Genomic DNA, 12,918 nt, shown 5'->3' on the forward strand with positions numbered 1-12,918 from the left:
TCGAGAAATTCCCGCACGGGAAGGAAATTGACCAGCGAGTTTGAGAAAAAAACGGAGGGGTTTTCTTTGGTTCTTGTGCTTGTAAAAAGATTCTCCCTAATAAATATTCTCTTTAAGGGGGGGACCAAGTTCCAACCCATGTTTTGGTCCCAAATACTATGTCAATCTTGTCCCGCATCTCTTTTGAGTTGAAAGAATATTTATTTTCAGCTTGTTGTTTATTTGTGTGCGCTCCCGCTTGTGACAGTCACAAACAACCCTCACTCCTTGTGACCTGTCCCTAGGAGAAACCGGGACCGACTTGATGAAACCAGAGAGATGCCATAACTCTTAAGACCCAGAAAGGAAGATGGGACCAGGAAGCTAGAGTGAGCAATCTGCAATTGTAAAGTACGGGTTTCGTGGACGAGGATATCTGCAACAAGACTTCTAGGTTGAATAGTACGAGGCCTACATACCAGCCAGTGACTACCCCCGAAAGACGTTCGGGAAGTAAAATGTGTTCTGAAAGTAAATGTAGTTGTAACAAGAATCTCCTCAACTCAACCAACTCACAAGTCACACAATGAGCGGTTGTCGGGGTCCAACAAGACCTAGCTGCTCAAGCGAATTCCTTGAGAGTAACCAAAAGTGCCACTTCTCTGCATCTTCCAAGATTAAACCTGTAGGTACAATCCAATACAATATGCCAAATTCCATACAGAGTCGAAAGGGCACATATGTCATACACTCCCACTTTGTAACTCGCTTCCTTAAAACCTTCACCAAAACTGTCCTTTCCAATTGTGTTGAAGAGATTATACCCACTAATCAACTGTGCAATCAATATCCAGTACACAACATAACACCAATACTCAAGAGAAGAGCTGTAACAGACTTGGACACTCCAAGTCAAGAATCAATCACGATAGCACCAAATAGCCACTTCAAAACAATTCACAGATCACAATAGATTTGCACTGGCCCGGCGGAGTTCCGTGCCTAGAGATATTGGCCCCAAAGACTGACGCCCCTATCGGGTTTTCTTTATGTATTAATCAGATCAAAGTACAAGAGAGCGGTTAGGGTTTCACTCTCAGACTCTGCGTCCAGATGCCCTGCAGAGTGAGCCGAAACCGCTTATTTATTGTTTACAAGGGATGCCAAAAGCAGAGCCCCAAAAGCTGAAAATCAAAAGCTCAAAAGCTTGGCAAATAAAGCAAAAGTTCTTCTTCTCTCTTTCTTTTAATAAATAAAGCAGAGAGGCTCTCTCTTTCTCTCTCTTGCTAAAATAAAGCAAAGAGGGTTCTCTCTCTCTTTCTCAAAATTTGCAAAACCAACGCCAAAAAGCTATCCAACTTTTCGTAAATCACGCTGATGTCCAGCAAATCAGGGTTAGGGCTAGGGTTAGGGTTAGGGAAGAATTAGGGTTTTTGATTTTAGGGTTAGGATTTCAACAGAATTAGGGTTTTTGGTTTTAGGGTTAGGTTTTCACCAAAATTAGGGTTTTTGGCAGCCACGGAGATCAGAATGGGCTGCCCAAGGTTAGAGCTCTCCAAGGGGATATACGGGAGAAGCATCCAAATGTTGCTGATTGTGGAAGTAGGAACTGCTAGAGTTCAGGCATCTCTCTAGATTCGTCCAGTTGGTCCAAGTTTCTCCTAGGGATAGATGTTAGGGAGTGAGGGTTGTTTTGTAGCTATGCCCGGCCAATGTGAGGTTGTTTTCTCATGTTGGGATATGTTAAGCCATGTTTAGCGTAGGATTTTGGCTTTGTTCCATGGCCATCAAGCTCCTACAAGCTGGGTTTCAAATGTTCCCAAACTTGCCATATGTTTTTCCCATGGCTCTACTGGGTAGTGGTGCTTATTCTCCTCTTCCCCCCCCTTATTGTGAGGTTGTGGAGGTCGTGACTGGTGGACAGCTGCCCGACCCACATTCTTAGGAGTATATATGAGAGGGCAAGGGCACTAGGGGAGTATAGTGGTGCACAGAGTCCTTGGGTGCAGGGTTTGCTAACAACTCTTTTTCCTCATCTTTGAAGACATACTTCCCAATTGCTTAATAGGAGAGGTTAATGTTGCTTCCTCTTTGATAGTCTTGACAACCTTGGAGCAGGTGTACCTTGATTAGAAAAAGAAGATTGGCTTGAGTTCCTTGAAGAGGGAAGTGGGGCGGAGAAGTAGGGATGTTGTGTGCAATCCTTGAAGCAGGTATGAGTGCTTGGGAAGACAATTTATATGGAAGGATTGTGTGGTTGCAGATGTGTGTGAGGATAATGAACTAGGGTCGTCAATACATCACATAGTAGTTCTAATCTGAACCATGAATGTGGCATTGCAGGTGTTCTAGATCGGAGTTGAGGTGTCCACCGGATCGCAAGCCAATTCTTGTCTTCATTGCATCTTTGGTTGCTACCTTTGACAAGAACTAGATTTCCCCACCAAGTGCCAACACTGTGTGCAAATCTGTCATCCAAAGGATCTTGACAAATCTGATGTCGATCATCAAGAATACTGCTCAAAAGAGATCACAAACTTGTCCAACAACTGGTACCGACAAGCTCACAAAAGGGCAAAAGAATGACCAAATCTGTAGGGCCACACTGCCGTCAAGGAAGGAGAGAACATGGAGATGGGAAACGTCCATACTCTAGAAGAACCTCCTCGAACTGTTGTCATTGCCGGCTAAACATCTGGCACCACATGCTCCACCTCTGAACCTCATCCAATGAAGTCGGATGACCATACAAGAAGTGGTATTGGGAATAGAAGAATCCTTCTCTTCCTACCAAAGCCAACTCCAACACATGCACTGGAACATGCACCTAGTCTGCTGCATACCGGATGAACAAGAGAACATTGAAGCCGAAACTAAAATTTCCATCCTCGGATGGAAAAGAAAAAGCCAAAGAACATCCTCTGCTTCGAGGAGGGAAGAGATCCTCCTTTGTCATCCATAATTCACAATCTGATGCAAAAGTACAACTCAATCATCAATCAGCTACCCATCGGATAGGTAGCTCCGTCAACAATTTCAAGAAAGACGTGTAATTGCAAAAGGCACAGCAAATTTGCCAATCCATCTCCCCCAAGAAAACACAGCCATAGAAACCTGCTCCAAAAATGTTGAAGAAGATCCTACTGCTGTCCAAGCACTTATCTCTGAAGAAGGCTGGAAGTGAAATGGTTCCCCCTCAAGATCCAAAAGCCGCATGCATGCTCTCATTGCAAGTGAGGCACGACAACAAAGCTCCATCAGAGAAAACCGGAACTATTCAGAACGCTACACATCCTGAAACCTCCATCGGCTTCCCTCAATCAAGCTTCTTGTCTCTCAATCAAGTCCAAAAACGGCACCGGATCAGCCAATACCAAGCATCCAAGGTAGTCATGCCACCTAGGGCTTGGATACCATGTCAAAATAGGCAGTGAAGATGAAGACAAGAATAGGCCTGCGAACCGGTGGACGCCTCGACTCTGATCTAGAACACCTGCAATGCCACATACATGAACAAGGCACCAGTGGAGAAGAGAGATCATTGAGGTAGAAAGAGACATGACATCTGAGAGAGAGAGAGAGAGAGAGAGAGAGAGAGAGAGAGAGAGAGAGAGAGAGAGAGAGAGAGAGAGAGAGAGAGAGAGAGAGCCCGGACCGCATCTTTTCTACGAGGGCTCAGACACAGATCCAGCTCTTATGCTTACCTCAACTGGTTATCGGCGAGGGACTTTGGCTATGTTACCACAGATTGCTTGGCAGGGGGATCCTCAGACACGTGATGAAGTTTTTTCAGTCATCACTAGCATTACACTATGGAATGTTTGGAGAGCTCGTTGTCTTCACATTCTCAGTGCGGCTCCACAGCTCCTTTAGGATACCCTCACTGCCATTTGGCTGGACATCATTCACACCCTGATTTGGCAGTGGGATTCTTCCTCAGGTACATCTCGAGCAGCCGAGGCTCGTCGATTTGCCTTCCTTCGGCATTGGGCACGATCTCCACTCTTCTTCACACTTACAGGTGGCCAGATTACATGGCATTATGCCCCCCCTCGGTGGTTTCTCCTCCACTCATCACACAGACCACCATGAGATTGTTCTAGTCGAGTTGTCACTATAGTGGCTCTCACCCTTACATTCAGCTTGTACACCCCACGTGATAGGCTATTTTGGCATCCGCTGGGGATTATATTGTACTCAGTAATATACAGCACTGATTTTTCCACACAAAAAAAAAAAAGAAAAAGAGAGAGAGAGAGAGAGAGAGAGAGAGAGAGAGATTTGGGAAAGGCTCTCCATGCTGATAACAAATCGCTCATACAAGTGACAAAGGGTGGTCCGGCATAGATCTGACATGCCCCAATGTATAGACCCATGGTACACACAACTGCAATTGCCTTTTCCATCTGCTTCTACACGTGAGACCACTGACACGGCCTCAACATGGGCTGCCACCCTAGTCCTAAGAAAGCAATGCTTTGGTGGGGATCTCCTCTTAGCAAGAGAACTGATCTGGAGAAAGAGGGAGAGGTGTCTCATGTAGAGAGCATGGAACACCTCCTCTCCGGTGCCTGCACCTCTGATGTGGTGTTGTGCATCTAGGTGATCACATCGTCTCCGTGCAGATGCTCTGAGGGGAAAAACGCAATTAGGGCATCCCTGCTGCCCATAAATTGCCTATGGTGGTGTCCGACTACTGGGAGTGAAAAACGCTGGGGTTGAAGAAAACGCTAGCATAGCTAAGCAAAAACGCTAGCATTCTGATCTCCTCTCCGTCCATCGGCTACTCTAGGGCTACCCCCTAGGGGTGCCCAGCACTGAAGGGCTCTTTACCCTCGGGCCTCCCCCGCCCCCCCATATGGTACCCCTGCCCACAGATAAATGCTCCCAAGCATGCTGGTCGGCCAGGCATATATCAGCCCTGACGACCTCATAAATAAGGAAAGTGGGAGTACATGGCATCATAAGCCCAATAGGGCTATGGCAAAAACCGGCAAGGTTGGGAAAAATATTCCCAGCCAGCAAGAGACAATGGAACCAAGGCAAAACTCTGAGCTAAACATGGCTAGACACATCCCGACATGCACAAAACAGCCCTCACTCCCTGTCACCTGTCCCTGGGAGACACCGGGACCAATTGTACGAATCCAGAGAGATGTCGTAACTCTTAACAAGCCTAGTCCAACTTTCTCCCCGCTAGCACTGTAGCAGGGTTACATGGACACATCAATCTAGTGTTGATGTGTGTCAAGAGAGTCGCCAAAATGTGCTTGTTGATAGATCAATCCGGTGTTGGTTTCTAACATCCTATACAAGACTTCACAGTATGTCCAGCGCACATGCCCTGCTCAACCATGCCTCTAACGATGATAACCCACTACATTTATCGAGTGTTGGTTTGTTATGTCTTTACGTTGTTTAATGCTGATAATCATTCCAATCTGGTTTGTATTAGTCACACACTTGTTTTTTGTGATTATTAACAAGGAAGCAAAACCACTTTTTCATGATGCCAAAATCTACTATCGTAGCATGATAAATTTCTAGATCCAAGATTGTTATGTTTTGTTCCAAACCTCTCTTTATTTTTTTTTCCATTTCCTTGGGGTATGTGCCCTTGATATGTTTGTAGTGAGGACTTTAAAAAGAAATAGAAGAAATTCACTCGCTTGAGCTGCACCTTTGACTTTTTCATCATGTCATTTGTTGAAAGAACTTTGTGCCGTTTCAATGAAAAGTTTTGTTTCTTTGGAAATGCAGCGAAACAAACTTGGAGTAAACCAATGGTAAAAGGAACACCTCCATCTCCACGAGACAGTCATACATGTATCACTGTCGGAACTTCCCTGTATGTTTTTGGAGGCACGGATGGAAAAAGCCTTTTGCAGGACTTATACATTCTAGACACAGGTAATCAAGGAGAGGATTCAATATTATCTTGCAGCTTCCTTTTTGTGCCGCTGTGTGAAATGGGAGGTCGAAGTTATTGCATGTTGCCCTTATTCTGATTTTACGAGCATTTAAAGTCTTCATAGTCACTAGAGTATTGCTTGATTTCAGTTTTGGATGCCTTTTCGCCTCCGTTCTAGAGTTAGAACTTCATTCACATACACCAATGCAAAGGTTTGGTTTTTTGCAAATTTGCCATTTTGGTGTTTAGGAAGCTTAGTTGGTGCTGTTGTTTTCCTAGCTATTGTATAGTAGTGTGAAGTATTATATTGGGTACATGGACTCATATTGTGGTCACACGTTGTGATAGATACACGCTAGTTTTGTCCCATTGCAGGTACAAAATTTCTTCCACTGCATATTTTTGCATAACAGGTCTTCGACAGTCTACTATGGTTTGTGCTATATAGCATGTTGGGGAAATACAGTATTCTTGCATGCTTAGGAATGCACTGCCATAAGCTTGCAGAATCCATCTTGTAAATTCAGTAGAATGGATGGGTTTTAAGCTGAAATCATGTTTGTTTGTTCTTGTTGAACTTGTTAGCAACAAACACTTGGGCTAAACCAAAAGTAAGTGGGGACGGTCCTACACCCCGGGAAGGTCACAGCGCTGCACTAATTGGTACCAGGATTTTTATTTTTGGTGGCTGTGGAAAGACTGTAGATGATGCCAAAGAAGCTGATGGAGCATATCTCAATGATCTATATATATTAGATACTGGTCAGTAAAATTCAGATGTGCAATGCTCTTAATTACCCTGGACATTCTCTCAACTTTTGAGATTTTCTGTCTGCAAAAAGTCTAAGTTTGTGCCTTGCAGTCAAGTTGCACTGGACAAAGGCACTTAGTAAAGGTGATCCACCGGTGCCAAGAGACAGTCATACCTGCTCTGCGTATGGAAACAAACTGATAGTTCTAGGAGGTGAAGATGCGTCTGATTCTCACTTGGCCAATGTACATATCCTCGATACAGGTAAATAGATGTACTGACACATGTTGGTATTTCTGGAAGCATTGTTTCTTTTGTAGTTTACAACAGCATCAGTTATATTGCAGAGGTGATGGAATGGAAAGAGTTTCAAACGACAGGACAGATCTTGACACCAAGGGCTGGCCATGTAGCAGTGTCTATGGGAAAGTTTATCTTTGTTTTTGGAGGCTTTACAAACGATCGAAAGCTGTTTGATGACTTACACATGCTAGATTTAGGTGTGTACTTTTCTTTATGTAACTCTCCTTGCCACTGTAATTTTCATTGAGATTCTCATCTTGCTGTTGCTGTGTGTTGAATGTAAAGTTTGGCTAGTGTCATTCTTAAGCATGTGGTTGCATTGCAGATACAGGTGTATGGAGCAAGGTGATAGTAGATGGTGTAGGGCCTTCACCCAGATTTTCTGTTGCAGGGGACTGTATAACTGGAGGTGTTCTTTTTTTTATTGGTGGTTGCAATGATAACTTGGAGGCTCTTGATGATATGTATTATCTAGACACAGGTAGTTCATCGAAAACTATGTGGTTTCTACCTAATAGTGTATTGGTTGCACCTGTCGATAGCTTTGTGGGGGTGCACATGTTCTTAAGATATTCATGTGAGCATTTTACTGTAGTAATACCTGTCCATAGTCTTCCATGTGGGCAGGTAGCTGTATAAATCTAACCAGCCCTTCCCAGCAGCTTACTTCCACTTGCTGCTGTTTTCATACACTAGCTTGGTGTTGGTATGCATGTATATAACTTGCAAGTGCACCAAACTGGTTAAAAATGTTTTATTTTCTTTCAGTTTTACATATATTCTTGCTTGGTTGCAGAGATACAATCAGAGCGAGCACAAGATGAGAAACCAGAAAAGTCTTCATTGCGAAAGGAGCTCAAGAGGAAAAGGCAAGAGAGTCAATCTTCACTGAAGAGTCCAGATACAGAGAAGGCAATCCCACTTGCACCTGCAGCTGCCCCAAAGCCATTAGTGTGTCTAGCAAATGAAACACCTGCTATGGTGCCAGTGTCTCATGCAGGTGCTATGTCCTTTACGCTCGATCAAGGGTCTCTTTTTAAATTATAGTTTTCTGGTTTTTCTCCCTGTACTGGTAGCGTACTTTTACATCACTTGACCAGGAACTCAGCGACGCATATAGCACCATGGCTGGAGTAATGAGTGATGAAACTCTCCATGTGTTCTCAATTAAATGTTGGATTTAGGGTGTATAAAAGAGAGTTGCATTCATACTAATAGCATGCTGATTACAATGCTGATTGCTCAATGGAAATTGACTAGAGTGTAGACACAAAATGAAGTTGATTACTCGGTTGAAATGAGTACAAAAGAGGTGTTTATATAGCCATAGTGAGGTAGCATTTGCTTACCTCATGCATGACAACTTGGAACAACCTATTCTAAGAGACAAATAAATTTGCATACTTAGGGGGTTTTATTCATGTCTACATGACTTCTATGTGTGATATTATGGTCTAGAAATGCTCCACATGGAGTGGCCTATGACCAAGGCCTCTTTTGGCAATGCTACATGTGCCACTTAGGATGGCCAGTAGATTGGGGACATGCTCCATGGTGACTTTAGGACAAAGCCCATGAACCTACAACGCTTCCCTTGGGGTCTGCACTAGATTGACAAACTGGAGATACAACTCAATATTCACACTGGATGACACTATCCACTAAGGATAATATCTACACAGGATGATAAAACCTCTCCTTAAATTGGAGAAGGTATGAATTTTTATAAAATGTTTGCTTCATAAATGCCAGTCTTCTACGCCATGAACAAGGTTTTTTTTGCCTTCTTCTGCTACTTGTGCGTCTCCTCTCATTGGTTGCTTGCCTTGGGTGTTGTTACTTCCATTTCTATTGCTTTGATCATTCGAATAGCATTTGGAAGGAGGATGGCCCTTCTTCCCACACTTGTTGCAAAATTTCTTGATGTAGCAATCCTTAGCTAAATGCCTCGCTCCCCCACAATCATAGCCTTTCCTAACATTGGATGACAATGCAAAATCTAAGGATGGTGATGATGGTTGTCCTCTCCTAGAGGACGATGCAACATAAGCTCCTCTTGATGATGTCAATGAGCTCTTTTGTTTCTTCTCCTCGGCTTGAAGGCGATTGGTTGCAGCCCGTGAGGAGTAGAAGTGGCTTCGTCGGGGCATTGCTTCTGTACAACGGTGCAGGAGCGTCACCTAGGTAGCCTTTGGATGACCATTGAGGAGTGGTGCCACGAGTTCTTCTATCATCGTCAGGCATTTCAGTGGACCCAGGTGGGTGACAGAGTTACTGGTGAGTTTTTTGAGATGATAATTCCCCTCCCCGACATACACATACCAGTGGTTGTCAGTTGAGGAGATCAGATGAGTCTGTTGCCACCACAAAGCTTGAGGACATGTGGGCAATAGCTACTGACGTTTACCGTGCGCTGCTCTCAACCGCAAAGCACAGGGATGCATGCAGAGAGTAGGTGTGGGCACAGGTGCCATTCCGAGTCACTGAGGAGACACGACAAAGACTAGAGAGCCCTCTCCTGCTAGAGGAGCTTTAGGAGGCTCTCAGAGCACTCCCTTGTGGTAGTTGCCCAGGGGAGGATGGTTTGACTCCCATCTTCTTCTTGGAGTACGGGAGGTTCTTGGATGGGACCTACGTAGTGCATACCAACACATTTTGCACATTGGGGAGATGCCCGATAGCATGAGTTAGGGTTTGATCTACCTCATCCTTGGGGGGCTCCCTAGATGAGATTCGACAATGGCGGCCCATCACCATTCTCAACTCAGTCTACAAAATTCTTGCAAAGGCTCTGAGTTTGAGAATTTAGCCACTACTGGAGAGCATCATACATGAGACTCAAACGGGCTTTGTCAAGGAGTGTAGTATCCTTGACAAAATCTTCACTTTCTGGGAGGCGATTGCCCTTACTAGCCTTTGAGGAAAGAATCTTGTGGTGCTTCTTCTCAACTTTGAGAAAGCGTACGACAGAGTTGACTGGGGCTTTTGTGAGGGCACTATGCGTAGTATGGGTTTTCTAGATGCATGGATCAGAGGGGTGTCTGCTCTTTATAGACGTGCCATAGTCAGGTGTTGTTGGTAGGGGACGCGGGGAATGCTTCATGCTTGCACGCTCAGTACGGCAGGGCAATGCGCAAATTTCTGACTTCTCAATAGGTTGGTTTGCGTGGCTTACAGCCACCTATTTGGGGAGAGGAGCTCTTGGACGTTGAGTTTGCATGCATGATGACTCAGGCATGTTTTTGGAGGGTCGTGAGGCCAATTTGCATAGGTGTGAGCACGCACTGGAGGTTTTTTGTTGTGCATCGGGAGCATTGATCAAATTGGAGAAAGACAGTGGCTTTTTGCGTGCCAGAGGCCAGCTTTCCCAAGCCCAGAGCCTCCAGTGGCTTGTCTCAAGTATGCTGGGTCAGGATCTGTGACATAGGTCCTCCCACATATGCCCACTACTTGTATCCTCTGAAAACAACGCTCTGCAACCTGTGGAGCCTCTACTGAGACTTTGTGTAGTCGACCCTCGCCCTTGATCTCAAAGAACATGGGGGGTACCAGGCTTTGAGCAAGCACGAACTGCAATGAGGACCTCTAGTCTCGTGCACTCTCCCATCCATCTGAGAGTTGTTGTCTCTAGAGGGGTGAGCCACTCAGTTGGTAAAGCCTTTGTAATGTCCTAGCACATACTCTGTACCCCTCTCATGCCCTGTAGCTAGATGCTCTGTACCTCCTCTAGCAAACCTGAAAATTGAAGCGAGTCGCCTATAGTGTGGGCTCGGCCCTCTGCCATGGGACCCGAAGAAACATGAGGCCTACTACCAACCAAGTGGCCTCTCTGCATGCTTAACCATGGGGTTCCAAACAAGGGGCTGTCTCAAGCGCTGTAGCATGGATAGTGTGTCGTGCTCTCTACAGTGGGTGCTCCTCAGTGCAATGTGCGTGACATCTCACTCAGACAGGATGAAAACACAGGAAACAATAGATAACAGCAAATCAACACAGAGACACAGCAATAGACCAGAACATATGGACTCGACTATCTCAAAGGAACCAATACAGACTCTGGCGTGGCAGCACACTCAGCTCCAGCCCAGAACTCACGGGTATAATGGGGGTGTCGAGGCTCAGATGTGCAGGGATGGTGCAGATGTGTTGTGTGTATTGACTGTCTACTCTAGACGACGACTCAAGACCATATATGAAGAAGATGATAATGATGAACCAACAGCTACTACTCATATGTCCAACCATAAAGAGCCACCAATGGCTCATAATGTCAGCCATCTAAGTCTATCTCCAAACTGAGTGGTGGTGGTGACCTGGCCATGATGTTCACTAGACCACCGTCCGTATCCTTGCCACGTGTCACTGCCCACCTAGAGAGTCCGTCTAGTGTGAAGCGAGCCAGACTAACTGTAATAACTGTGTGTCCTGTGACCTGCTACAGGTTGCCCGCCACAAGACCGCTCACCGTCTCGGTGAGAGGAATACTGAAAAACTGTGAAAGAAAACCACTAGGTGGGTCGGGATGGCTCCTTACCACACATGTCATCCTCACAGACGGCTTTGCAGACGCACATCGACATGGGTGTGCGAGTCGACGGCCTTAGTACACTTGAGGCCAGGTACTCCCATCCGCCGAGCAGCAAGTGGCTGCTCCTTTTGCTGAGAGTCGGTTTGTGGAGAGCACTCATAGAGTCCAGAGTTTTCCCATCGATCTCATGGCTCCACCTCCAGAGTGTGATACTTTAGGTGTAGGAGTGGCCACAACTCTCTCTCTTGGATGACAGAATCAGGAGCTCACCATTGGACAGATGCAGTACCTAGTGGTTTTCTTTCACAGTTTTTCAGTATTCCTCTCACCGAGACGGTGAGCGGTCTTGTGGCAGGCAACCTGTAGCACGCTACAGTGTCACTTTCACAGGACACACAGTTAGTACATTTGGTCTGGTCTGGTTCACATTGAACGGACTCTCTGGACTGGGCAATGACATGTGGCAGGGATACGGACGATGGTCTAGTGGACATCGTGGCCAGGTCACCACCACCACTCAGTTTGGAGGTAGACTTAGATGGCTAACATTTATGAGCCGTTAGTGGCTCTTTATGGTTGGACATTTGAGTAGTAGTTGCTGGGTCATCATTATCATCTTCTTTATATATAGTCGAGTGTCGTCGTCTAGAGTAGAGAGTCAATACACACAACACGTCTGCACCATCCCTGCACATCTGAGCCTCTACATCCCCATTGTACCCATGAGTTCTGGGCTGGAGCTGAGTGTGCTGCCACGCCAGAGTTTGTACTGAATAGTCGAGTCCATATGTTCTGGTCTGCTGTTGTGTCTCTGTGTTGATTTGTTGCTATCTATTTTTTCCCGTGTTTTCATTCTGTTTGAGTGAGATGTCACGCACATTGCACTGAGGAGCACTCAATGTAGAGAGCAACGACACACTACCTGGCCATGATGTCCACTAGACCACCGTCCATATCCATGCCACGTGTCATTGCCTAGCCTAGAAAGTCCGTCTAATGTGAATCAGACCAGACCAAATGTACTAATTGTGTGTCCTGTGAAAGTGACACTGTAGCCTGCTACAGGTTACCCGCTACAAGACCGCTCACCGTCTCGGTGAGAGGAATACTGAGAAAGCGTGAAAGAAAACCACTAGGTACTGCATCTGTACAATGGTGAGCTCCTGATTTTGTCATCCAAGAGATAGAGTTGTGGCCACTACTGCACCGGAAGTATCAGACTCTGGAGGTGGAGCCATCAGATCGATGGAAAAACTCTGGACTCTATGAGTACTCTCCACAAACCGACTCTCAACGAAAGGAGCAGCCACTCGTTGCTCGGTGGATGGGAGTACCCGGCTTGAAGTGTACTGAGGCCGTCAACTCGCACACCCATGTCGATGTGCACCTGCGAAGCCGTTTGTGAGGATGACGTGTGGTAAGGAGCCAAAGGTGCAAGGCTGCTAA

The 12,918-nt window shown here is 45.7% G+C and overlaps 1 protein-coding gene across 2 annotated transcripts in view; it reads left to right on the plus strand.

The window, feature by feature from the left end:
- LOC147419550 (uncharacterized) overlaps window positions 1-12,918 on the plus strand; it is a 99,616-nt gene that overhangs the window by 48,478 nt on the left and 38,220 nt on the right. For both annotated transcript variants that reach the window (XM_086505951.1, XM_086505952.1), the window contains exons 2-7: window positions 5,740-5,889; window positions 6,476-6,652; window positions 6,753-6,905; window positions 6,989-7,141; window positions 7,270-7,425; window positions 7,741-7,944. In XM_086505951.1, the coding sequence (XP_086362077.1) occupies window positions 5,740-5,889; window positions 6,476-6,652; window positions 6,753-6,905; window positions 6,989-7,141; window positions 7,270-7,425; window positions 7,741-7,944 (993 nt within the window). The remainder of the gene's footprint in view (window positions 1-5,739; window positions 5,890-6,475; window positions 6,653-6,752; window positions 6,906-6,988; window positions 7,142-7,269; window positions 7,426-7,740; window positions 7,945-12,918) is intronic.

This window comes from Adiantum capillus-veneris, chromosome 29 (assembly GCF_014529385.1).
Source record: "Adiantum capillus-veneris isolate H3 chromosome 29, ASM1452938v2, whole genome shotgun sequence".
Classification (NCBI taxonomy): domain Eukaryota; kingdom Viridiplantae; phylum Streptophyta; class Polypodiopsida; order Polypodiales; family Pteridaceae; genus Adiantum; species Adiantum capillus-veneris.